General features: G+C 52.5%; 1 protein-coding gene across 1 annotated transcript; it reads right to left on the bottom strand.

Moving 5' to 3' along the window:
• Window positions 1-17,961: 17,961 nt before the first annotated feature.
• On the bottom strand, window positions 17,962-24,383 carry COPS8 (COP9 signalosome subunit 8). Its single transcript, XM_033065265.2, has 8 exons — window positions 24,254-24,383; window positions 23,331-23,401; window positions 22,541-22,589; window positions 22,249-22,381; window positions 21,441-21,548; window positions 21,137-21,199; window positions 19,965-20,006; window positions 17,962-19,319 (listed from the first exon to the last, which is right to left on the bottom strand). The coding sequence occupies exons 1-8, from the start codon at window positions 24,329-24,331 to the stop codon at window positions 19,240-19,242; spliced, it is 624 nt and encodes a 207-aa protein (XP_032921156.1). The 5' UTR covers window positions 24,332-24,383; the 3' UTR covers window positions 17,962-19,239.
• Between the last annotated feature and the right edge of the window lie 2,999 nt (window positions 24,384-27,382).

Raw genomic sequence — 27,382 nt, 5'->3', positions numbered from 1 at the left:
ACTCAGATGGGCTTGGTGCTGTGCCCATTTCCCTGGGGAACCCATCCCAGTGCCTGACCATGCTCTGGGTGAAAAGGCTTTTCCTGATATTCAAACAAAACCTGACCCAGCTGCCCGCCCTTTTCTCGAGCCCTGTCACTGGTCCCAACAGTGAAGAGATCTGCACCAGCCCCTCTGATTCCCCTCAGGAAGATGCTGCAGACCACAATGACTCCCTTTAGTCTCCTCTTCTCCAGGCTGAACAGACTAAGTGACCTCAGCTGCACGTAGGGCTTCCCCTCCTGACTCTGCCCCATCCCCACTGCCCTCCTTTGTATTCTGCCTACTGGCTTAATATCTTTTTATATTGTGGTGCCCAAAACTGCACCTGTCTGCTTCCAGGGCTTGTCTTGGCTGCTCCTAAAGGGTGCTGGCACCACAATCAGACACTCAGAAAAGCTTCTCCTCCCAGAGTTATCCCTATCCTCTGCACTTCCCCGTGTGTCTGCCTTGATGTTCACTGAGGAAATTCCCTTTTTTGTGGCCTGCCATCGCCAAGCTCAGAAGCGACACAGTTGTGTTTGGACATGAGCTGCCACTGCCACACACAGCAACTGGAGCATAGAATGTCAGGCTGGGCAGAGTCTTTATTTCCAGAATGCAACAGAGACAAAAAAGCACAAGGAAGCATAACAGTATCTGTGCACAATCTAGTTGTCCTGGGAAACTCAGCTACTGATGGTGTTTGTGAGATACTTGCAATCCAGTCCGTGAAAATATTAATTCCAGGAAGGAGCAACATCATCTGACAGAGACGAAGAGTTGCCAGCAGTTGTTCCAGGTGCTCCTGCCATCAGCCCCTGTAGGAAGGAGCACAGCCCCCAGTGTACGTGGGCTTTGGCTCCCTCTGGCACAGAATTCCCTCGGGGCACAGGTCTCTGGGGCAGGAGCCGGGCACCAGTGCTGCCAGGGCTCGGGGGGTGTCAGCTCTGCTTGGGCAGGGACTCTGCCACACCTGCTGATTTCAGTGCTCGCTGGGCCCCAGGGGTCAGAGCAGCATTCGTGCCCTGGCCCACACGTTCCTTGTCTGTGTCCCAACCACGGGTTTAGGATGGCCACCAGCCGGGACGTGTCCCAAGGAGGCCGAGGCAGCTTCTGTGCAAGGCCCCGTGCCCTTCCCACTGCGGCTGCGTCGGCAGCCCTGGGGGCTCCTTCTGCTGCCCTGAGCCTGCAGAGCAGGGCAGCGTTTGCTGATGGCTTGAGCTGATCTTTAGGAACAGTGGTGGTGGGCTGTCTTAGTTCCTTGAGGAGAGGGATTCCTTCAAGGAACAAGGGGGTCTGCTGGAGGCTGGGAAAGCTCTGCAGAGGGATGGGGACAGCTGGGGGTCCTGGCCGGCTGTTGGGGGCTTCTGTGCAGCTGTTCAGGGGGGTTGGTGTTGGGGGGCATCTTGGGGAAGGAGGTGTCTGGAAGGTGAGAGGTCCAGGCTGGAACTGGAGTGAGCTTGAAAGCAGCATCTGTGGTTTGGCACAGGTTTGATTATGGAGGACAGAAGGAATAGCTGTGATTTTTCCTGTTAGTGGTCCTGATTTTCCCGCAGGGAAGAAGAGGGGACAGATGTAATTTATAAGCCACTTAGATATCTGTACCAGGAGAAGGATTAGCCATTTTAAAATCTACTCATTTGTTTGAGTTGATTTTGGAACACTGAGTGGACTTTTGTTCCTTGCGAGTTTTTATTCCTTCACAGAAATCGGATGGTATCTGGTCATCCTTGAATACTGTTAGAAAACCAAAGAATGATCTTTTTTTGCCTCTGTGTAGTGTTATTTTGTAAAGTGACTCTCAAGGGATGACTTGAAGGCAAATGAGTTGCTGCTTTGAGATGGGAAGCAAACTTGCAAATCTCACATTCCATTCTAGGCCATGCCGGTGAAGTTGGGAAGTTTGCAACTTTTTGGAAGCTTTTGGAGTTTAGAAATTGGGAAGGAAAGCTTTCCTGAATTGAGGATTCCTAAATGCCCAGAGCCCACAGAGCAGGGCACCGTTTGCTGATCGTTTGAGCCATTCCTAACATTCCTGTTGGTCTGTCTTAGACATTTGGGCCAAGGGATTCCTTCCAACCAGGGCACTTTGGGTGGGCTGAGGGTGTCCCCAGGGCAGCTGGCAGTGTGAGCAGGGGCCCTTTGTGACAAGGTGCACCATGGTCACCATGGCATGGAACAGGACAGGGTGTCAAAGGAGCCTTTGTGACATGTGGTGACATAGGAGCTGGCGGTGACACGGCCACGCCACAGTGCTCAGAGCACGCCACGGGACAGGACGCGCCAGAGCGGTGCTGTGAGGAGCCCCCGCACAGCTCACTCGTTCGTGTCTGAACCGGAGCTTTTCTGAGGTGTTATTCCTGCAGGTGACCTCAAGACCAGACTGAGGGATTTGCTGACCACAATTGTTGAGGAGGAGTCTCCCATCCTTGTGGCACCAGCCCTCGAGACCAGATTGCAGGACCTGCTGTCCTGTAGTCTTCCAAGGAGTTTAGTCGTGCAGGTGCCTTCCAGGCTCGACTGCAGGACTTGCTGACTCAGAGCTATTCCAAGGCATCTCTCCTGCAAGTATCCATCCTTCCAGTCACTGACATGGAGCAGAGACCCCCAAGAGTGCCCAAGGTGACCTGGGGGAAGGGGGAGGAAAAACGTCTTGGAGGTGCTTCAGCACAGGAGACTGAAGAAGTGGTGTTGTTCCAGCGAGCACAGGAGGGTGAGTGACAGAGCTGGGCCTCAGGGCTGGTGCCTGCATCCAGCTTGGCCCCATCCCATCCCATGCCATCCCATGCCATCCTATGGCATCACATCCCATCTCATTCCATCCCATCGGGATATGGCCAGGGACAGAAGAGGGGCTGGGCACACACCCCATAGCCCTGTGCTCCATTCCCTGGGGTATCCCAGGGCTGTCCCTGCCTGGGCTGGCCTGTGTTCTCCAGTCTCTCCTGCAGCCCCTCAGCTCTGGCTGTGCTCGCTCTTTGCCAGGTGCAGCCATGGACTGGACACAAGAGCAGGAACCCACCGGTGGCCGCTTCCGCAGAACAGCACGGGTACCTGCAGCCATCCCCACCTGGGCTGGGTCTGCTGCCACTGCTCATCCCAGCACAGCGCTTGGAACAGTCCATGGAACATCTCTCTCTTCCTGCCCTTCTCCTACAGCTCATTTGCCAATTCATTAAGAGAATTCGGAACGAGGGAAACAGCATGGGCACTGGGGTCAGACCTTACCCACACATCTTCAAAACCAAGACATGTGCTGCCTTGCTGGATATGCTTGTAGAAGACGGTTTGCCCAGTCCAAAGCATGTAAGCAGCCTGGGGCCAGGCTTTGATCCTCCCAGCAATTGCTTGGCCTCCCAAGCCACTGCGACCTGCTGGGCCCTGTAAGCCTTTGAGGCCATCTCAGTGTGGTGGGAAGGGAAGCACCTCTCTGGGGAAGCTGGGGACATTATTGCCTCTGGTAGCTTTCCAAGTCTCCCCGTGCCTTCCTCAGGTGCCTGCCATGGTGAGGTACATCCACCAGTGGCTCCTGGCCAATGAGTCTGCTGAGCACAGGCTGGACAGGACCCTGCTGAATCTCACTGAGGCACAGCCCACAAATGTGGTGATGACTCTCCTGCGTGTGGCCCCATCGTGTGACAGGTATGAGGCCCACCTGCCCAGAGGGCTCAGGGCTCACCAGCCCATAACCCTCTGCAGCCTGTTCCAGGTGTCTGACCAACAGAGACTTCCAGGGCCCTCTGGCTGCTCCTTTTCCCAGCCCTGGCATGTCAGTCCCCGAGCCTGCTGCCATGCTCCCTCCCTGCCCCACAGGGCTGGGCTGCCTGGCGAGGGGCAGTGGGCAGAGGCAGAGCTGGCAGCCAGCTCAGGTCCTCCCGCTGCTGCCCAGACCACAGTTCTGTGTCTGAGACCACCCTGAGACAGAGCTCTCACCCCACAGAGCTGCAATGATCATGTGGAAGACGATCTTGTGCTTGCCCAGGACTGCGAAACCGGCACGGCTGAGACTCCTCAATGTGCTGGGGAGCTGGCCAGAGCACAGCACGTGCACCTCTGATGGGGACAGAACGGGTGTCTTTGCCCTGGCTGTGAGTTTCTGGAACTGGCCTTTGCCCTCCCCAAGGCCGCCTCTGTAGCAGCTCTCCACCCTCCTTCCCCCACTGCATCTCCCTGCCTCAGGTGCTGGGCTGAATCCTGGCCTAGGGGCAGCTTCAGGGGCACCAGGCCCGGTGCTCCCCCTGCGTCTCCCCTGACCTTTCTCTGCCTCACTCGGGCCCTGCCACAGGGACACCTCGGCACTGAGCGCTGTCTCAGGGTGCTTTGTCCTTTGCAGGCAACTGTGGTGATGTGGAAGATCCTCCAGATGCCCTGTGTCCCACATACGGTGATGATGTTTTTCCCCCGCCTATTTGTCCATCTGCTCTTCCAAGTGTTCTTCAGCACTCTGGATACACCAGAGGAGGTCGATAAACTCTGGAAGGGATGCCAGGAAGAACATGGCCTTACTGCCAGCCCCAACAGGTTCTCCATTCCAGTCCTTCTGTCCCTGCCATGTCCCCAGGGCAGGAGCCAGTGCTCCCAGCGTGACCTGAGCTTTATTCTCCACACAGGTTTGCAGTGGAGACCCTGAAGGCCCTGCTCATCCAAAAGCAGTATGAGAGTGTGGTGATGGCAATGGAACAGAAGCACGGCTGGGACATGCTGCTCTGTGTTGACACTCACCACTATGCCCTGGGTCTGCTGGCCAGGTGAGCCCCCCCTCTCCCCTCTGCCCCTGACATTTGTGCCCTATGGCTGGGGAGCCTCACACAGTCCCTGTGGTTGTGGGCCAGAGGGCCTTGTCACCAAGAGATGGCCAAGCAGAGTGGAAAAGTCTAGGAGAGGAGGGTGCTTAAAAGGAGCTGCCTCCCAAGTGGTCCAGGCCCCCTTGAAGGTTGCTGGGCAAAGACCAGACCTCTAGGGGCCAGTCCTGGGAGAGGTTTGTCGCCTTGGCTCATAATCTTGGTTACTTTTACTCCTGCCAGGGAGATGTCCTGTGTCTCTCCACCCTTGAGTTCCCGGATCTTTCTCTACCTTCTTCGGATTCTCAGCACACAGGAGCGACGCTGGGATCTGCCTGCCCTGGCATTCCTTGTGGAGGTGAGCCTGATGGCCAGCGCTGCCTCGCTGAGCTGCCTCCCAGCTCTCTGCCCTCTCATAGCCACGGCTGCCTGGGATGGTGCCTGTGTCCTGTGCTGCTGTCTGGGCCCAGCCCTGTGCGGTTCTGGGCTCCTGCTGGCCATGTCCCCTGTCACTGCCCTGTGCCTTTCAGGTCCTGAAGTACCAGGCCTTGAGTGAAAGCAGTGGTAACAGAGTCCTACAAATCTTGTCATGGCACCTGCGGAGCGAGTGCAGGGAGAGGCGTTACCTGGCACTAAGGGCTCTTCTTGAGCTCACTGATGATCCCACGATGGTGAGAAGGGGACAGTGGCTGAAGCTGCACAGGGGAAAGCTGTTCCTTGGCTTGTCTGGTCTTTGGGTGCTGGGGCAGCTCCTCCCACCTCTCCTGCCTCCCAGTTCTGCTGCCCGAGTGCTACAGGACAGGCCTTTGGCCTCTGGGGCCTGAGGCAGCAGGGTGGCCTTTCACACACTTGTGTTCTGCACAGAGCAAGAAAATGTTGAGCCTGACTGAAAGTCTTGTGGAGCTGCTGCGGGACACAGATGGAGAGATCGTCAGGATGTCAGTCATGGTACTCAGCTTTATAGTGTTGGAAAATGACACAGTGATACCCAGGGCCATGACCCTGCAGCTGGCTGACGCGGTTCTGCCACTCTTTCACCACGTAAGGCTCTGTGCCCCCAGCCACAGCCAAAAGCTGAGACCAGGGCAGCCAATGCTGACTTCCTTTTTCCTTTCTTTCATACAGGCTAATAGCCAGGTGCAGCTGGTATCCATATTATTCTACCAAGCATTGGTGACTCTTCCACTGGAAAAAGGAAAGAAGGCCCTGAAGAAACACGTGCGGAAGAGCTTGCCCCCACTCTTCATCCACTGCTATGATGAGAACCCAGATGTGGCAGAGGTGAGGACTCGTGGGCTGCGGGTGTCCCCCATGGCAGGGGACTCTGCTGCCTGCTGCTCTGGTGCCTGGCAGGCTGCAGCCTCCTCCAGGCCATGGGACAGGGATACAGGTCCTGTGTCCTGGGCTGTGGGGCCATCTCTGCTGCTCTGCTGCTCTCCAGGCCTCTTGGGAAACGCTGCATTGTGCGGCGAAATTCCTGAAGAGAAAGAATCTCACGAAACTGCTGAAGCAAGAGGAGCCGTGGAAGTTTGCCGAGAGCCTGGTAAGGATGCCCTGGAAGCGCCGGGCTCAGCCTGGAGCAGCCCCCGAGCGCAGTGCTCACTGTGTGCGCTCGACAGCTGTGGCCCTGGCCAGCGCTGCACGCAAGGGCCGCTCGGGCTCTTCTCCAGGGTCGGGCACAGGCAGTGCCTGGCAAAGGGCCGGAGCCCGCCCTGACCCTTCCTTGCCACCGCTCTCTGCAGCTGGCCAAGGACAGGAGCCGAGCAGCCGAGCACCTGCGCCAGGCCCTGCCATACCTGCGGAGCCCACAGGAGTCCCTGCGAGCAGCAGCCATCAAGTTCATCGGTGAGCTCGGGCTCCCTCTCCGCACCGCCACAGCTCGGCCCCAGCCCCGCCTGCTGCCCCGGCAGTGCCGTCCGGGCACGGCACCGCGGAGCCCCGGCTGCCCTCGGGGCTGCTGCTGATCTCTCGCAGCCGTGCCCTGGGGTGTCAGCATGCAGCAAGGGCCCGGGCTGAGCCCTGCCGGGCCAGGAGGACGAGTGGGCACAGGGGTGGCAGCACCGCGGGCAGGGAGCTGTGCCACTGGGGCTGTGACAGGCTCTGTGTTCGCAGGGATGGCCGGGCGGTACCTGAAGGGGAAGAAGAAAAAGCTCCAGGTGCTCAATCAGGGTGAGTGAGGGCAGCGGGGGCTGGCAGGAGGAGCTGCAATCCCTGCCACGGCTGCTGAGGGCTCTGCTCCCTGTGCAGACAGCAGCAGAGTGGGCAGAACACACAGAGATACCAGGGACACGTGGGGGATTTGTGGCCAGCAGCTTTGGGCTGATTCCCTTGGTCCCTGCTCCCTGCTGGCCATGGCTAGAGCGGGCTGGGATCACCCTGGCACGGGGATCTCCTCGGATCCCCGCAGATGTTGGATCTGACCGTGGCTCTGTATGTCTCTCCTCCAGCCCTTGAAGACATGGCAGAGGACAGCAGCCTTGCCGACGGAAGCCTGGCAATTGAAACCTGGCGCATCCTGAGGGCAGTAGAACAGCCTCGAATCTCTAGGTTGCAGAGGCTGCGAGATCAGCTGCGCCGGGCATGGAGGACACGACCTCGGCTGTCGGATCTCAGCTGGCAGCGCTGCCTGAGATCTGCGTTGAGCTGATCTGGGAGGCTCTGTCTGCTGGGGCCACCTGAGGCAGTGGGATTTTGTTTTTCATCAAGACTGTTCATTTCCTCTTTATGTTTTGCTCTAGTATAGAAATATAGAATGTGTTAGAATAGACAGACTCCCAGGATCTTTCTTTTGTTACCCAGGGTCTGCAGGCCATCAGGGAAGAGGGGGAGAAGGGTGCTTGTGCTCAGCAAGCTGCCCACATGTGCAGTGTTACAGGGAAAATGGCCAGAAGCCTCTTGGTCTTTGGCGGCTCTGCTGGAGCCTTTGTGCTGGCGGCACAGTGGGTGGGCAGTGGCTGCAGCTGTGGGGATCCATGCGAGACCGGTGCCTGGAGATGGCCACGACCCCTGTCCCAGCCAGGAAGCGCCATCGGTGTCCTCCTGCCCGGGTGTTGCTGGCTGGATCGCTGAGGGCTCCGTGGAGCCTCTTGCTCAGGCTCCTCTGCAGCTCCTGTGAGGCTGCAGTGCTGCTGCTGGGCAGGTTGGCCAGGCTGCGGGAGACCCTGAAGTGACGATGTGCTGGGAGGCCATGAAGGGATGAGGGGCTGTGGAGGCCCTGATGGGAAAGGGCAGTGGGAAGGGACGAGGGGGATGTGTGAGGAAGTGGGTGCCAGAAGGCTACAAGGGGACAGGAGACACCTGAGGGGCCAGGGCAGTGGGAAGCCCTGAGGAATTGAGTGCCAGAGGTCATAAGCAGCCCCCGAGCAGTCACCTTGTTCCTGACACCCAGTTGCTCTGTTCCTTTCCCAAAGAAGCAGGGGCTGGTTTTGCAGCCATGCCCATGAGAGACTGGAAGGGTGCCCTCCCTCTGCTCTCCCCTGCTTGGCTTTCTGACTGGGTCTGAGGCAGGGACTGTGATTCCTCACTTGTGGGGACCAGAACTGCACCCAGGATCCTGGCGCTGCCTGACAGCACTCCGGACACTGCCATGGTCATGTGTCTGAGTCTCGGGTACTGTGCTGCTGCTTCATGTGCTCTTTGGCACACCCAAAGCTCTCTGTGAAGCCCTGGTGGTCTCTGATTCTGCCCTCTTCCTGACCCTGTGCAGGGATGGAGCACTGTTGTGCTTTCAGGAAGCTGTTCTTGAAACCTTCCAGCATTCCAAGCTCCTTTGCCCTCTGTGGATGCTTGCCATGGAATCCCTCCCAGCTGGATTCAGAGCACACTCAGGTGCAGTGGCTTTTCTAAAACACGGAAGAGAACAGCAGGAGGGGCCTGTGTGTCCCAGGGCTCCGGATTCGCGCTGCTTGAGCTCCATAGAGATGCAGGCAAAGTGAAGAAGCCAAACTGTTTATTGATATAAGGCGAAGCAAAGGGATGAGCTGGAGGGGGAAAAAGAGGATGGGCAGGGTCTGAGGGCTGGATGGGAAGGGTCTGAGGGCTGGAGGGAGGGAGCTGTCCAAAAGGAGAGAGAGTAGAGGGGAAAAAAAGGGATGGGCAGTGTCTGAAGGCTGAAGGGAGAGAGCTATGCACAAGCAGGGAGAGGGCTGAAGCCACAAGAACTGTTCCAATCATCAGGTCTCCCTGGAGCTCCAGCAGCACAGAGAGGTGATGTCTCCTGGTGTCTTCACTGTCCCCTGGTGTGTTCTTGGGACACTGGTTCATGGGATCCTGAAGATGACTCTAATTCTTCACCTCTGTGGGGAAACTGGACTTAATTTTTCAGCTTAGAGCCTGATGGGATGGTGTCTTCGCTCTGGACAGAACCACGGACACAGCCTGGATCTACGGGGATCCGAGGAGACCCCTGTACCAGGGTGATCCTAACCCGCTCTAGCCATGGCCAGGAAGGAGCAGGGAGCAAGGGGATCAGCCCGAAGCTGCTGGCCACAAATCCCCCACGCATCCCTGAAATCTCTGTATGTTCTGCCCACGCTGCCACCGTCCGCACAGGTAGAAGAGCTCTTGGAAGCCGGGGCAGGGATTGCAGAGCCTTCTGCCAGCCCCCACTGACAGCCCGCTGCCTTCACTCACCCTCAATGAGCACCTGGAGCTTTTCCTTCTTGCCCCTCAAGCTCTGCCCGGCGAGCCCTGCGAACACAGAGCCTGTCACAGCCCCAGTGGCACAGCTCCCTGCCCGTGGTGCTGCCAGCCCTGTGGCCACTCGCCCTCCTGGCCCGGCAGGGCTCAGCCCAGGCCCGAGCCCCATTCTGGCACCCACGGGCATGGCTGCGAGAGGTCGGCAGCAGCCCCGAGGGCAGCCGGGGCTCCGCGGTGCCGTGCCCGGACGGCACTGCCGGGGCAGCAGGCGGGGCTGGGGCCGAGCTGTGGCACCCAAGCTCACCGATGAACCTGATGGCTGCTGCTCTCAGGGACTCCTGTGGGCTCCGCAGGTACGGCAGGGCCTGGCACAGGTGCTCGGCTGCTCGGCTCCTGTCCTCAGCCAGCTGCAGAGAGCGGTGGCAAGGAAGGGTCAGGGCGGGCTCTGGCCCTTTGCCAGGTGCTGCCCATACCCGGCCTTGGAGAAGAGCCCGTGCGGCCTCTGCATGCAGCGCTGGCCAGGGCCACAGCTGCCAAGTGCACACAGTGAGCACCGCGCTCAGGGGGCTGCTCCAGGCTGAGCCTGGCGTTTCCAGGCCGTCCTTACCAGGCACTCGGCAAACTTCCACAACTCCTCTTCCTTCAGCAGTTTTTCAAGATCCCTTGTCTTTAGGAATTTCGCCGCACAATGCAGCGTTTCCCGAGAGGCCTGGAGAGCAGCAGAGATGCAGAGATGGCCCCACAGCCCAGGACCCGTGCTCCTGTGCCAAGGCCTGGAGGGGGCTGCAGCCCGCCAGGAACCAGAGCAGGAGGCAGCAGAGTCCCCTCCCAGAAATCCACCAGCATCACACAAATCCTCACCTTTGCCAGGTGCTGGTTCTCATCATGACAGTAGATTAAAAGTGGGGCCAGGCTCTTATTCACAATTGTCTTCAGGGACTCCTTTCCCTCATCCACTACCAATTCCATCACCTTGCAGAAGAGGTGAATGGAGATCAGCTGCACATGGCTGTTGTCCTGGAGGAAAGGAAAAGAACTAAGCACCGACTGCTCAAGGCCCACCAAGGCAAACACCTGAAAATACAGTGGACGCAAAGTTTCTGGGAAGCACCCAATACCTGTTGTGTGGGATAAAGAAACTTACGTGGTCAAAGAGCTCCAGGAGTGCCTCAGCCAGCTTCGGGGCAGTGGTGCTGGATACCAGGATGTCTTCGTTCCAGAGCATATTCATGAACACACAGAGGGTCATGCCAACCACCCGTCCATCTGCATCACCCAGCAGCTCCAGGAGGATTTGAGACAGACTGCACATTCTTCTGGCCTGTGAGGAAGGCAAGGCTGTGCTGGGAAGCCATGAAGGGCTGCAGCACCAACACTGCCCTGGCACTGCAACCCCACCCTGCTGCCACAGGGCCCAGAGGCCAAAGACCTGTCCCGAAGAACTCAGGGAGGTGAGGCAGGAGAAATGGGAGCATCTGCCTCAGCTCCTGAGGCCCAGCCAGCCCAAGGAGCTGCATTCCCAAATGCAGCTCCAGCCACTGCCCCCTTCTCACCATCGAGGGATCCTCGCTGAGCACCACAAGGCCTCTGAGTGCCAGGCGACGCCTCTCGTTGGACTTGCCCTGCAGGTACCTTGACAGGATCTTCAGGACACTGCAACCATATGTTGTCAAGTCCAGGCACTCCAGGACCTGAAAGGCACAGGGCAGTGACAGGGGACCTGGCCCACAGGAGCCCAGAACCGCACAGGGCTGGGCCCAGGCAGCAGCACAGGACACAGGCACCGTCCCAGGCAGCTGCAGCTACAAGAGGACAGAGAGCTGGGAGGCAGCTCAGCAGTGCAGCACTGGCCATCATAATCACCTCCACAATGAATGCCAGGAAGGGCAGATCCCAGCATGGCTCCTGTGTGCTGAGCAGCCGGAGCAGGTGGAGTGCAATGCGTGAACACAAAGGGATCAACACATGGCGCATCTCCCTGGTGGGGGAAAAAGGCAGCAAGAGCCTGAGCTGGGGGCAGTGGGGGCAATACTCTCCCAGGACTGACTCACAGAGATCCAGTCTTTCCCCACCATCCCTAGAGGCAATGTGGGCACTTTGGGAGGCTGTCCCTTCTAGGCACCTCTTCTCCCAGCCTTTTCCAGTCTGCTTGGCTATCCCTCAGTGACAAGGCCCTGTCACCCATGACCACAGGGACTGTGTGGGGCAGCCAGGACACCGAGCAGAAATGTTGGGGGCAGAGGGGAAATGGGGGTCTCACCTGGCCAGCAGACCCACGGCATAGTGCTGGGTGTCAGCACAGAGCAGCGTGTCCCAGCCACGCTTGCGCTCCATGGCCATCACCACACCCTCACACTGCATTCGGCAGAGCAGAGCCTTCATGGCTTGCACTGCAAACCTGTGTGCAGAGCAAAGGCAGGGTCAGACTGGCAGCACTGGCCATAAGGCCATGGGAAGGACTGGAGGACTGGCACCTGTTGGGCTTGCTGAGAAGGCGATGTTCCTCCCGGCACGCTCTCCAGAATTTAACAATTTCCTCTGGTGGCATCAGCTCTGTGGTGATGACAACATGGAAGAGCAGAGCCACAAACAAGCGGGAGGAATAAAGGATCATGGCCTCGTGGCACTCTGGCACCTGGACAATCACCCACAGCACCACAGTTGCCTGCAAAAGAAGCAGCCCGAGACAGCGCTCAGTGCCGAGGTGTCCATGGGGCAGGGCGCGAGGGGAGATGCAGGGGAGCAGCCCCCTGAGCCTGTCCCTAGCCCAGGGTTCAGCCCAGCGCCTGAGGCACAGAGAGGATGGAGAGCTGCTGGAGAGGTGACCGGGGAGCGAGCAGAGGCCAGTTCAGAAACTCACAGCCAGGGCAAACACATCTTTGTTGTTCCCATCAGAGGTGCACGTGCTGTGCAGAGGCCAATCCTCCATCACACAGAGCAGTGTTGGCAGCACCTTCTCCACTGTTGATCTTGACGAGCCTATGGTTCTCCACATCATTGTGGCAGCTCTGTGGGATCAGAGCTCTGTGTCAGGGGGGTCTCAGTCACAGTACCATGCCCTGTGCAGCTGTGGGGCCCAGGGGACAGAGCCCCGGTGCCCTGAGGACAGGAAGGAACATGGCAGCAGGCTCTGGAAACAGAGGGGCCTGAGGGCCCTGGACCTCTCAGCCTGTCTGGCAGACCCCATTGGACAGGCTGTACAGGGTGATGGGCCCTAAAGGCTGCTGAGCTCTCAAGGCACGTGGGCCCTGTACCTGTCACACGTTGGGGCACAGTGCAGGAGGGTCAACACCACATCAGCAGGGTATTCTTCAGCCAGCCTCAGAATCACAATTTGCAGCCTGGTATCCACAGTGACATGGGACATCAGTCTCTGGTGAATGCTTTTCACCATGGCTGGTACCTGCGGGAGGCATGTGGAAAACTTGGAGCGCTGTCCAAGGGAGCAACTTCCCAGCTTCCCTTCCCACCGTACTGTAATGGCTTCAAAGTCTGAGGGAGCCCAGTGGCTGAGGCTTCAGGGGCCACAGGATCCTGGAGCCCTGCAGCCCTGGCCCCAGGCTGCTTACCTGCTGCTGAGAATAAAAACCTCTGTCCTCAAAAAAATCAGTAGTGGGAGCATGAATTACAGTGGGAGTGGGAGTGGGAGTGGTGTCAGTATTTGTGATGCCCTGAGACATTCTGGTGTCAGTGTTCATGATGGTCATGTCCTCAGTCATTCCCATGAGAAGAGCCTTCACTGTGTCATAATTCATTGCAACGTCAGAGTCATCTGAGAGCTCAGTCACTGCCATGTCAGCCTTCATCCTGTCATCATTCCGTGCAGTGTCAGAGTCTTCTGAGCACTCAGGCAAATCTGGGCTGACATCAGGCTCTGCCTGGAGCTCGCTCAGCCTGGAGTCCGGCTCAGCTGTGCCCTCTGTTGCTGTTGTGCTGGTCTTTCTACGTCGAATGGGCACAAACTTCCGGAACATCTGCAGGAGACAAAGGACATGGAAGAGAGGCAAGTTCCATGGAGAGATCCAAGCGCTGTGCTGGACTGAGCAGTGACAGCAGGCCCAGCCCAGGTGGGGATGGCTGCAGGTACCTTCAGTGTTCTGCGGAAGCGGGCACCGGTGGGTTCCTGCTCTTGTGTTGGGTCCATGGCAGCACCTGGCAAAGAGCGAGCGCAGCCAGAGCTGAGGGGCTGCGGGAGAGGCCGGAGAGCACAGGCCTGCCCAGGCAGGGACAGCTTTGGGATAACCCAGGGGATGGAGCACGGGGCTGTGGGGTGTCTGTCTGGCCCCTCTTCTGTCCTGTCAGTGGCTATGTCCACAGGGGATGGGATGGGCAGGGAGGGGCCCAAGATGGCAGTAGCCATCAGCCCCGTGGCCCAGCTCTGCCACTCACCATCCTGCATTGGCTGGAATGGCTGTGGTTCTTCAGGCTGTTTAGCTGGGGCTGCTTCAACCTCTTTCTTTTTTTTCCTTCTGAAGATTTTGAAGAGGTTGAGGAATTTGCCTGCCATGCCACAGGCTGGCCTTGAAGGCACCTTCAGACAGATGCTTCAGCAGAGCTCCAAGTCAACAAGTCTTAAAGGGCACCTGCAAAACAGAAGCCTCGGGTAGGCCACGGGTCACCAAGCCCTGTGGTCTGGCCTCGAGGTCACCTGCAGGAATAACGCCTCGGAAAAGCTCCGGGTCAGAGACGAACGAGCGCGCTGTGCGGGGGCTCCTCACAGCACCGCTCTGGCGCGTCCTGTCCCGTCGCGTGCTCCGAGCACTGTGGCGTGGCCCTGTCACCTCCAGCTCCTATGTCACCACACGTCACAAAGGCTCCTTTTGACACCGTTCCATGTGACAGTGACCATGCTGCACCGTGTCACAAAGGGCCCTTGCACACACTGCCACCTGCCCTGCGGCTGTCCCCAGCCCACCCAAAGTGGCCCTGGTTGGAAGGAATTCCTCACCCCAAGTGTCTCAGACAGCCCAACAGGATCTTTAGCAACAGCTCAAGCCATCAGCAAATGCTGCCCTGCTCTGCAGGCTCAGGGCAGCAGAAGGAGCCCCCAGGGCTGCCGACGCAGCCGCAGCGGGAAGGGCACGGGGCCTTGCACAGAAGTTGCCTCGGCCTCCTTGGGACACGTCCTGGCTGGTGGCCATCCTAAACCTGCATCTGGGACACAGACAAGGAACGTGTGGGCCAGGGCACGAATGCTGCTCTGACCCCTGGGGCCCAGCGAGCACTGAAATCAGCAGGTGTGGCAGAGTCCCTGCCCAAGCAGAGCTGACACCCCCCGAGCCCTGGCAGCGCTGGTGCCCGGCTCCTGCCCCAGAGACCTGTGCCCCGAGGGGCTTCTGTGCCAGAGGCAGCCAAAGGCCACGTGCACTGGGGGCTGTGCTCCTTCCTACAGGGGCTGTTAGCAGGAGCACCTGGAACAAGTGCTGGCAACTCTTGGCATCTGTCAGATGATATTGCTTCTTCCTGGAATGTTATTTCTAATGGAAGGAATTGGCAGGAGCACCAGAACAATCAGCTGCTGAGTTTCACAGGATGATCAGATTGTATGGACATTGTCGTGTTTCCTTGTGCTTTTCTGACGGTCCTGTATTCTGGAAATAAAGACTCTGCCCAGCCTAACATTCTATGCTCCAGTTGCTGTGTGTGGCAGTGGCAGCTCATGTCCAAACACAATTGTGTCCCTTCTGAGCTTGGCAATGGCAGGCCACAAAAAAGAGAATTTCCTCAGTGAACATCAAGGCAGAGACATGGGGAAGTGCAGAGGATAGGGATAACTCTGGGAGGAAAAGTTGTTCTTTGTCTCTGATTGTGGCGCAGCATTGTGAAGGAGCAGCCAAGACAAGTGCTGGAAGCTGACATGTCATGCCCTTTGCTGCGGTCAGGTTGGACATGGGACAGACGTGGTTGCAGGTCCATCAGACTTGATCCTGGAACAATGGAGGGCCATGCATTGGTAGAGAATGGCCTCCAGCAAGAGCAAAGCAGGATCTTCTAGCAGCAAAGCCTGAGCTTGTGAACTGGGCCATCTCCTCACAGCAAGGAGCTTCTCTCCACCCCTGAACCTCAGCCACAGGAGTCCCTACTTTTACTCAGCATCTGCTACTTTTTCAGCACTGCTGACCCATTTTGTGGGCTCGAAGGCCAACATTCTGTGGTAGTGATTTACCACAGAAACAGCATTAAGCATTAAATACCTGGGACCAATTAATACTTACGCAGCCAACTAATTTTTAAAAGTATAAATACTAAAGGAGTCAGTTGTTTCCAAGTATTAACTCTTTAAAGGGCAAGGCAGACTGAGTACTTCATTTGCCTTGCATCAGCTGCAGTGCAACACACACAACTTGGAACCCAGTAAAATGCTTGAATATAGCTCCCATTGTTTTGCAGCAGGTTTGACTTACGGAGTGAGAGTTTCCTTGTCTGTGGTACTTAAGTCCCAGATGTTAATTCATAAACTCAGTCTAAACACAGATGCCAATTAGCATAGGAAAGCAGTGTATTAGCATCATCATCCTCACTTTGTAAAGCTCAGGACAGCTCTCAGAGCTGGTATGTGCTACCTGACACAGGCTCAATGTTACTTGAAAAGACAAAGCGATAAAACTCTCACGGCAAAACCAAATCGGACTTCTACTGCTAAAACTCTCCCTTCCTTCCCAGTCTTCTACTTTGATTAGATGAGAACACATTCAAGAGAGAAGTATCCACATTCTTTGCCTTGGAATTTATTGGGAGCATCTTGATTCTTAAAGCTTAACCTGTTCTCTGACTTTATTTACACCCAGTTGTGCCACACTGCCTGGGCATCCCAAACCTGAGGTTCTTTGCTGTGAAGGCACAGAAGAACCTGGCATTTAATATCCCTAAATTCAGGAAACAAATAATGCACATTACTTCCCATTGCTCAACTCCCAAGTCAACTGTCAAGACCCAAGAACACAAATTATTTGGAAATCTGCTTCCCATCTCAAAACAGCAACTCATTTGCCTTCACATGGTCCACTGAGAGTCAATTACAAAAAATTGACACTAAAGAGAAAAGCTTGTCTTTTGGGCTTGTTTGGGATTGTTTGGGGTTTTTTTTTTTGCCAAGCCAGCCAGCCCAGACAGTCCTTCCTAGAACATGCCAACATGGTGTCTGGGTTGGTCCAGCCAGCTCCTGCAGGGTAGGACAACAAGGAGAACCAACCACTCACCCAAGAACTTCTTCCAGATGTCCCCTACTGTCTTACACAGGTTTTTTTGCATATACCCCAGGCTGAAACAGATTTGCAGCAACAGCCAAACTGTTCTCCTGCAGGGGTTGTTGACGCTTTTTTTGTACATGCACATTCTGTTTCATTTTCTTCACTGCATTACTTGCAGCTCTGATGAGATATGCAAAGTCTGTCAGGATTTGTTATTAAAGCCCACAGGTTTCCATGTGGATTCTTCTGCAGGAAGGGATATTCAACTCTTCTGCTTCCCCACCCCTTTTCTCCTGTTTTAATCACCTTGGAGGTCAAGCAGCTTTCCCTACAGAGACTGGAACTGTGTGGGTAAATAAGCACTGCTGACCCATATAGAAGAAGACAATAAATGCCAAGAAACCATGTTCCATTACATGTGGAATGAAGATGAAATAGGAAACTGAAACTAAAATTGAGTTCCTTTTTTCCAAACCCTTCTCGAATCTCTGTTCCCAACTGAATTCTTCATGGTTTCTTAACTCAAAGGTCCTGCCACTCAGCACTATACTTGGAAGAACTCCAAATCCCACACCAATTGCTTCAATTAAAACAGAAAAAAATACTTCCTCTTTGTTCAGCTGAAAGCACATGGTTAGTGCAAACCAGGTAAGGATTCAAATGCCTGAAGATGCCACTTTGGGAAATATTTCACACAATGTTTCCCAAGGTAGGGCTCTGGATAGCACAAAGCTGCTCATCTGAAGACAGGTATTAGTGAACCAAAAACCAGGATGAGGGCAATAAGGATGAAATCCATGTGAAATATCTTGGATTCCAAAGTAGCACAAGGCAGAAAGTATGGCACAGCACTAGAGGGAAGTTATGAGTTAATGCCTCACCCAAAGCCAAAAGACAGCTTGAATTTTACAGCAGACCACAAATCACAAAGTTATCAACTTGTTAGGACAGGATCAAACTTACTGTATTTGACATAGATTTGAGACAGACTGCCAGTGTCCACATTGCTCCTCTCCTATTACCATTCATTAAGTACATAACAATCCTTTAATTATGTCTTAGTTTAACTTCTCCAAGCAGAGTTGTGTACTACCAACAAGTGCTGACATGCACAATACAATCACAGGAGGGGAATCTTCACTCAGCTGTTCAAATACCTTACACCAAAGAAGTACCAGGTTTTTTTTTTAATACAACACCATACAATTGTTGCACACAAAGCTGTTGAGGCATAAAATATAGCCCTATCCAAATTAGGCCATTAAGAATTAAAAAACTAACAAAACCAGACCTTTATTCTGCAGAAAATTTAAAAAGTCAAGTGCACAAGGTCAGTGTAAACATGTTCTTTAATATCACTGAAGATAAATTTAGCAATCCAAGTCTTAGGCGAGTATCAAATAAATAACAGTTTTGGAAAAGTGTTTACATATCAAGGGAACTCTCAAGGCAGAGCACAGTTTGTAATTCCTCCCTGCTAACACCCCCTCACCAAGAGAATGTACAGTAGGCAGTGCACACCGGAAAAACAATCACAACACAAGGGCACTCTTGCCGGCTTCCATGGAACCTCTGGATAGGATTTCAGAAAGTGGAGAGAAGTAAATGGAGACATGCACTGCCCTTTAAAGCACCACTCTTTCTCCATAGCCTTTTCACCAATGTAACACAAATGGCAAGAGAATTCATGTTTGCTTCCAAAATCCACTCTCAGCTCAAAGATTAACAGAGCACTGCTCTGACAGAGAATTAGTCTTCAAACTGACACTCCAGCACAATGCATCAGCCCTCTCCCAATTGGGCTCTGCTCCTACTCTAACCTTGACATTCCTCTCCAGTCACTGCAAAAGTAACCCAGAAGGCTTAAAGACAGGTAAGAATTGTTATTTCTTGCAGATCCTGGCCCAGTGTACTGAAATGGAGCAAGATGTGACAGGTCTCAAGGTGTAGGGTTACCCAGGAAAACATCTGGCATCCTATGTCACTCAAATAAAACCTTCCAAAAGTCAAAATACAAAATACTTCCTCAAATTGTAGATTTGTCTTTGTTAATCAATTATTCTCCTAGAAATATGCCTGATGTGAAATTTCTCACATCAGAACAAAAAGATTAAACAATCCAGAAAGAAGAGGAAAACAGAAATCAATTATAAATATGCCACAAAAATATTTGCAAGGGAGTTACTGCAGAATTGTTTTCTTTCATCAAAATATTTTCTCTCTACATACAGGTTGGGCAGTCTTCCACTCTCCGTCCTCTAGTTCAACATGCAATAGATCTGTGCTAAGCACTGCAGTACTCACCAGAGAATTGTTTCTTCTCCATTTCTAACACACTTGAAAAAAGTTCTGCTTTGAGTCAATTAAAAAAAATTTACTATGTAATACTGCTGTGTATGCTTGTGTACCTACTGAATAAATATTGCAGGAGTTAAAGGATTGTTTCACTGCTAGCTGGGCTTTGGCAAAACAGGAGTGGGGCTGATGCTTCACACTTTTGAGTGGGGGATGCTGCAACATTTAACAGATACTGAAATAAAATAAATCATAGATCTAAAACTGTCAGTACACAGGATTCCCAAGTTGTTCTGAACACAGGAGCAGCGTCATCAGTTTTCCAGGAAAGCCACATAGTCAGTCAATCTGGCCAACTGCTGTTCGTTGGGAATTGGTGGGACCGGAACAGGTTCTGTAAAGATAAAACAAATGGATCATTAATGAAAATCCATCAGCAGTACCACCCATCACAAAAGTAAGGGAAAAAAAATTAAATGCATCTGACTTTCAACAGCCTTCTGGGGGCAGATCTTAACTGTATCTACTCCCTACACAGCTCCAGCTGACATAATTCCTGTTATCTGCACCATTCCAAGAGTTACTAACCACAAAAACTACTGCAACAAGTTCCACTTGTTAGCAGCCTCCAGAGTTTCTTTGCACACACTGGAGTCTGAGTAATGAGGGCTGACTATTCTGCCTTGAGAAAAAAGCTCCTGGAGCTCTCTGGTTGCTCCTTTCCTTGCAAGCTGCCAATCTGAAGAACGGCAAAGAAACACACAGATCTAGTGGGTGATCAGACCAACAGAACACACAGGAGCCCTGCTATGGAAGTGGGAACCCCAGGAATCTCAGGCACTGCTTCAAACAGGAGGGAGTGAGAAGTCAGAGGGAAAAGCACATTTACATAGCACCTGATTGGGGTGGGTTGCTGTTTTTTTACTTTGGAGGAGCCAGTGAGAACATTCATTTCTCTAGGACTCAATTCCCCCTCAGTGGTGCTGGTGACACTGTTTATACAAGTTTAGCTAAACCCATTATACAGAAAGAAAAATACCTGATGAAGGAATAAATCTGTTAAAGGAAGCTTCCAGCACACCTGGAGAAAAACATACAAAATTAGCCCAGTGGAACAGTTTTAAACAGTTCTATGCAAAAAAACATGGATCAAAAGCTAATTAAAATTATACCTGTTTACTCATCACACTTGACTTTATAACTATAAAGCAGAATACCCAAGGCTTAGCTGCTTCAAAAGAGCCTCTTTCTTTTGCCTGACTAATAGTTCTTGCACTCACTTTTGGAAAAAAAAAAACCAAAACATGTAAGTAACTCCCAGTTTTTTAAAGCTCTGCATATTTTGCAACCAGTTCATAAAATCCCCTCCTGATCATCTATAAAATCTCAGGGCTCTGGTTGGCTTTGTGCCCCTTAGGGGTAAATTTCAACACCTGGCACCTGTTTATTATGGGCTCTGAACACCCAAAACCTCTGCCCATACAAACACTGTCATTTCTTAGTCTAACAGATCTTGGCCTTTGGGATATGCTGTAACTTGGCTCTGTCTGCCAGAGCAGTATAGAGCTGTTTAAGAGCAGTTGTTTCATTCTGCTTTCATAGGTTAATATTTATTTTTGCCTTAGCCAGCCACAAATACAGCTTTGAAAAACAGAAAATGAAAAAAGCCAAGTATTTCTGCAGAGCAAGCTTTGCAGGAACAGACATTCTGTTATCAACACTATGCAAGTGATGAAAAGATTTTAATTTTGATTTTAAATTTAAAGCAAAGGAAATTATACTAACTGCTGCAGCTCCTCAGAACAGAAAGATTCACTAAATCCCTGAAGGAAAAAAAAATCTCAGGTTCAATATGGCCTATTTTTTATTCATCTTTGTTAGGTTAAGACATGTCATTTGAGGTCATCCAGTTTATGTTCCACAGAGGCAGGGTCAGCAGCAGAGGAGGAGAGGGAGCAATCACAACACATCCTGTCTGCTGTTGTTTAAACAAATCCATGTGAGGATGTAGCTTAATCCAAACTACTTGTAAGTCCAAACCAAACTCACTACTTTGTACTTCCTCACGTTTTTTTAATATGCCCTATGTTTATGAGGAGCATGAGTGTCCAAAAACTATCTAACAGAATCCTTTGTGAAGCTGTAATTAAAAACTTAGCACCTAATTCCTAGAAAGGGCTGAGTGGTTCCTGAAGTAACAGCTCCACCTACCTGGCTTTTTCGGCATCACCATGCGAGTTGCAAAGTCTGCTTGCCAGCCCTGTTCTAGCACACCTGGAAAGGCATTTGGGCATTTGTAAGAAACTGAGGGGGAGAATTAACAGTGATAATTAACAGCAGATATAATGTTTTTAAAAATCAAACCATTATCCAGAAGCAGGATTTTTTCTTCTCTAATCACTGCCCAATCACTTAACAGCCTCAGCATTTGCAGATATATTTTTATTGATCATCACTTGGAGCCCTCTGAGCTCATCATCAGTATAAAAACTACTCAGGGAATAATACCAAGTACCTTTCACAGCTTCTTCTACAGGAAGGCCAACAAAGGCTGCAAAATCATCTGCAACTATTGATGTGTAAGCCTGGGAGACCAGTCCAAAGGCTCGTCTCCTGGTTGCATCTAGGGAGAGAGGAACACAGGACATAAGAGACTCATCTCCAGAGCTGGGAAATCTGAGAACATTTCCTCAACTCTATCACCTTTGGAAAATCACTACCAGCCTTCAAGTGAGCACTTCAGGATTCCCCCTCCCTTCCCACAGATCAGTCAGCAGCCAGGACAAACCCCCTCAGAGCCCACACTGAACCTCCAAATGCAGCACCAGCACATGAAACACTTCAGGGAACTCTGCATCTGATGGCATTCTCTGTTTCCAATATGCCAGCAATCAGTTAACAATTAATGGCATCCAAAAAGCAGCTGTTTTTCAAGCTATGGAGAATTTGTTATTGCAGTCTGCACTGCCCTCTAGGAGCAAGAATTTGCATATTACCATTACACAGGATAGAAAACATTTAACAGAAAAACCTTCTCATAAGTCCTACAAGGTTCTGAAATGCCAGGCCAAGTTCCCTGAATCACTGGTTGGAAGTCTGATAAGACTGGGTAATTAATGGTCAAACCACATGCAGGTGGTTTATGAAATTCCAGTGTCAAATATACAGAAACTAAAATCCTTTTAGCAAAACCTACAAAAACTTTGCAACAGTTTTCCTGACCACTTCTGATTTTCTGCAAGTAACAACTAGTCTGTTTGTGTTGGAGCAGACATAAATAATTCCAGGCAATTCCCTGCTTCCCACACAAGCTCGGCTTGTACCTCTGAGTGCTTCCATGATTGGCTGGATAGTCTCAGACCACTGATGTGCACTGATTGCTGTGTAGATTCCTGGGAAATCCCTCTGCCAGATTCTTTGTCCCACTGACCAAACTGCACCAAGTTCAGCATTTGCCTGTTGTAACCAAAAAAAAAACCCCCAGTGTTAATCCCGAAGAAAATCCTCTACGTTGACCAGATGTATAAATCCATTTCCACCCCCAGATTTCCAGAGAACATTGCTGAACACAACAAAACCAGCACGTTTCTAGGTTAAATTTGGCCCAGTACTTACAGATTTGATAGCAGGAGGGATTCTTTTCCAGAGATAGCGTGCATTATTCCTTAAGAAAAACAAACACCAAAAAAGTCAAAAATACTTCCCAGTCACCAAATGCTGCAAAGAGACGCCACAAGGTTTGTTCAGATGCTGTAATGAACATTCTCAGTGCTTTAAAGATACTCTTTCTAGGAAGGAATATTGGATACTGAAGTGGGAAAACAGAGCTGCTCTCCAGCAGACACCACTGGACTGTTGTAACACAACAAGCAGTTCATTAATTGCCTCATTTAACACCAGTTTGGGAAAGCAACTCCTCCCCTAAAACCCCAAGTTCAGTGCATCAAGTCCACACAGGAACATGGAATAACCCACCAGACCAAACTCCTGGGATCTCTGCTTCCTGCAGATTTCCTTCAAGCCAACAGCATCCCTCATTTTTAACATGGACAGTCCACAGTTATCCTGCTGGAATTTAAACACGAGGAACAGCCCCAAATCCAACCCAAAACAAATGCAGCCCTGAACAGCTACAAAACAAAACACTGAAATGTTTAACACTTCCCAGAGGAGCAGTTTCACCACTTAAGGAACTTTATTCCCAAATTATCCTACAGTTCAAAAGGGTAGGGAAAAGCAAGGAAAGGAGAATAGTTTTCCTGTCAGATCAAGGGATGAAAGAGACTCAGTCCCCAGGAATATTATTATCATTTCTTTGTAAACATAGCATTTTTATTAATCACACAGCCCATTCCCAACGTGCTGGTGACAAACCCAATGTCACAGGTTGGGACAAGCCACTTACATGTCATTGTGCAACAGGTACAGAGCCAGCAGCTGGCCATAAACGAGGGGTGTGGCAATTCCTCCAGGGGCCTGAAACAAACACAGATTCTTGGGTTACAGATTTTAAAGAGAGGTCTGACATAAAATGCAGCAGGAAACCAAGTTTCATGTTAACTGAACACTCCAAGATGACTGATTTTTTTTTTTTTTTTTGCATCACATAACAGACCTGTGCAATTTTTGGGGGGGAATAAAGTAAGGCTACATCTTCCATTACTCTTTTCTTACGCTCATGAGAGTGGTGTCTGTTGAAAGTGAAATTAAATCACTCCTTTTTTAACCTTTTTTACTTTTTACCTTCAGCTGAACTTCAGCTCAGGCCACTCCACCACAGCAAAGCCTCTCTGCCCCTCCCAAAAACCCCAAGCTCAACTTCGGCCCCTGCCACACTTGAGCAGAGCCCAAAAATCTCACAAGGAGAAAAAAAATGAGTGATTAAAAAAAAGGTGTAAAATTCTGAAAGCCTGCAGTAACTTGAAAGCAACAAAGATTTCCAATAAGGCTTCAGGCCTTTTATCAAGGGACAACAGAACATAAAACAGCACAGAGGGAGATTCCAGTGAAAGTTGTCACAATAAAACGCGATCTAAGGGTAATTCCCCAAGGGAATTACTCAGGGCTCCACTTCCCTGACCAATATTTTCATTTTCTCAGCCACGAAAAAGACGGAAGCACACAAACTACTCCCCTCACACTCCCTCTGAGACGACGCGAATAATTACACGGAAATACCCATTTATCTGCAGGCTGCGAGTTTCTGAAGGGCTTTCCAGCGAGCCCAAGGGGCAAGTTAAACAGTGACCCCTCCCCCGCTCACACACAGGCCCACGCACCCTCCCCACCTCACAGGCATACACACACATCCCTCCCGCCCCGCGGCACCTCCAGCTCCTGCGTCTCGCACTGCTCCAGGAGCCGCCTGAAGCTCACGGAGCTCTCGGCCATCACCGCCACCGGCATCTTCCCCTCCCAGCGCCGCCCGCCCGCATCAGGCGCCCGCGCTCTGACGTCACTTCCGCCCCGGCCCGCCCCTCTCCAGCACTTTCCGCCCGCCTCTCTGTGCTCCTGGAGGACCGCGGGGGGCGTGGCCAAGGCAGCCTCTCTGTGCTCCTGGAGGACCGCGGGGGGCGTGGCCAAGGCCGCCTCTCTGTGCTCCTGGAGGACCGCGGGGGGCGTGGCCAAGGCAGCCTCTCTGTGCTCCTGGAGACCCGCGGGGGGCGTGGCCAGAGGCGGGGGCGTGGCCACGGCCCGTGAGGGGCTGGGGGCGGTGCGCGCTTGTTGAGGGTGGCGATGATTAAGCCCCCTTCAAATCCCTCTGTTTTCTGCGTAATAAGCAAAGTTTCCGCGTCATAAAAAGAACTGAGTGTGCTTGGCGTGCAGTGCGGAGAGGCAGGCTCGGTTTTTCTCTCCGTGTTTGTCGCATGTTACGGGATGCGTGAGAGGGGCGCCCTCCATCCCTTACTGCACATTACATGTCCATAATGGATATTCTTAAGGGACAGGAAGTGCTTTTCCAGTTCTGTCCCTGTTTCTGGTGGGTTGTAAAAGTAGTTTTACCCGGTTTAGCTAGGGTTTTTTGTCTTTGTTCTCTGTGAAATCCCCTGCTGGAGAGAGGTCATAGGATGATGGAATATCCTGAGCTGACCCACAAGGATCCAGCCCAAACCCCGGCACCCCAACAATCCCCGCTGTGCATCCCTGAGAGCGCTGTCCAAACGCTCCTGGAGCTCTGGTCACCATTCCCTGGGGAGCCTGTTGAGAGCTCGCCCTTTTCCCGACACCCAGCCTAAACCTCCCCTGGCACGGCTCCAATATACACCCAGTAAATATTCAATATATATTCAGCACCTGTATCTGTGCTTCTGTCCTGTAAAAAACACCCCAAAATTGCATTTAGCCGCCCTGGTGCTATTTTGGAGGTGGAACCACCCCTCGGCCGTGGCCTTTCCGTGGCTCCCCAACCCCAGTGAGATTCCAACCACCACCAGGACCCCCAGCCCTGCCCAGAATTTCCCCAGAATTAGGCTCAGGAGCTTTAGTTATGGCTTGGAGTGGGGTTGGACGTGTTTGCAGCCCAGTTTGAGGCATAGGAGGTGATGGGAAATGGCAAGATTGTCTCCAAATCTGTGTAATCACAGGGGGCGCAGATGTAAATTCCTATTTTTAGGGTAAAATCAACCCGAGGGGCTCATTCGCTGCAAGACTTTGCTTTGTGATACAACGGATTTGCTTTCCACCATTATCCTCTGCCCCGTATTCTTTGAACCCCAGCGCTTCCCACCATCTTCCACCTCCAGCACCGCCCTAAAAATCATCCCCCAAACCATTTTGGGAGTTTTCCCAGGAGTTTCCCCCCTTTCCCAGGAGTTTTCCCAAGCCGTGCTCAAGAGCTGCACCACCTCGGTGCAAAATCCGTGTGCTCTCCACACTTTCGCGGGGTAAAAAAAGGAAGAATGGTGTAAATCGCGATCCCTTTGCCACGGAGTCCCCGTGCTCCGGGGGAGATTTTGACTGTGGAAAAACAAAACTAAGGTGTGTCCGTGCTCGCTGTGGGATTCTTCCGCGGCACAGCATCTTGGAGAAGGGCTCCAGGCGGTGGCACTGCTGCTCCGCCGGCTCGGGCATCACTTTTCCAAGGAAACAACCTCTCATCCCGCTGCCTCCCCGGCAGCCGCATCGATCCCCGCCGCCCTTTGTTGCCGCCAGCTCTGTGCCAGCGTCGCTTTGACATTCGGACATCTGAGAGGAGCACCGTCCTCACCTTTTGCTCCCTTTCCCAATTATCTCGTGTTTTCGGGAGGCGAGGAGGGGAGCAAAGCGGGCGGTAGCTTGTGATGATGCCGGTGGGGGAGCTGCGCTCAGGGCTGGGGTCAGAGCATCCCGGGTTGCCACCGGGAACACGCTGGTTTGGGAAGGATTCGTCTCCTGGGGGAAAGGGGGGTGGCACGGCGCTGCAATCCCACATCCCTATGCCATCCTCCTTCCCGGTGGGTCCAGGTGGGAAGGCTGTGTTGGGCCTGGGCAGAATCGCAGCTCCTGATTATGCTCCTGCTCCCTTGCTGGGAGATAATTTCGTTTGGGGGGAAAAAACCCGTAAAAATGGAATAGAAGAGAGGTTTCCTCAAGAGGGCACTAGCTGCAAGAGAAAGTGCCTAAAAATCCAAGGAAACGGAGCATCCAAACATCTCACTGTTCCTTTCCAACCGAAAGATTTTTTTTCTATTTGGGGAAAATTCGGCTTTTAAAAAATTATTTCGTTTTACTTTTCATTATTCTTTTGGAACAACAGAGGAATTGTTGCTTCCCACTGTGCTGAGCTGAGCCTCTCAAATCCACCAGCCCCTCTGGAAGCAATTCCTTGGCATGGAATTATCCAGAACCTACCCTTTTGCAAGCATGTGCTGCATCCTCTCCTCTCTCTTTCCCCCCCTTTTCCAAAGCCATTTAATGCTGTGGTAACATTTCCAGGGAGGAAACGTGCCAGAAGGGAATACACTTCTTTTCGAGTCACCAAGATAAAATGCAGCAATTTTGTTGTATTCTCAAGGTTGTTATAAATCCAGGAGGTTTGGAAGGTGTTCCTGGGGTTGTTTGGAGCCTGGCCTCAGTGTGGTGGCATCATCCAGGACCTCTGGACAGTGATGGAGACTGTCTGAGCCTGCATCCCAGAAAACCACAGGGTCATTTATTTCACTCAGGAGCTTCTCCTCAATTCCGACACTGAAAGAAGAGGCCAGACTCATAAAACAGCTGAGCACGTTGGAAAATCTATCCCACTGGCAAAGCTAACCACGTTAAATTAACGGGAGGGCTCCTTGACTTGACAGCATCCTGATTTTTCTTTGGCCCACAGGCTCGAAAAGCACTTAAAGACATGGCCGCCAGCTGCTGCAGAAGTGTAAAGTAAATTTAATGTGATTTTTATTCAGCTCCTGGTGATGATGGCAGGGAAATCTCAGCAACCCGGTTGTGCCTTGCATGAATTTTAAAGCAGGGAGGGAAATGGATCCC

Source organism: Catharus ustulatus, chromosome 7 (genome assembly GCF_009819885.2).
Source record: "Catharus ustulatus isolate bCatUst1 chromosome 7, bCatUst1.pri.v2, whole genome shotgun sequence".
NCBI classification, from domain to species: domain Eukaryota; kingdom Metazoa; phylum Chordata; class Aves; order Passeriformes; family Turdidae; genus Catharus; species Catharus ustulatus.
This window is presented reverse-complemented; position numbering and strand designations above follow the sequence as displayed.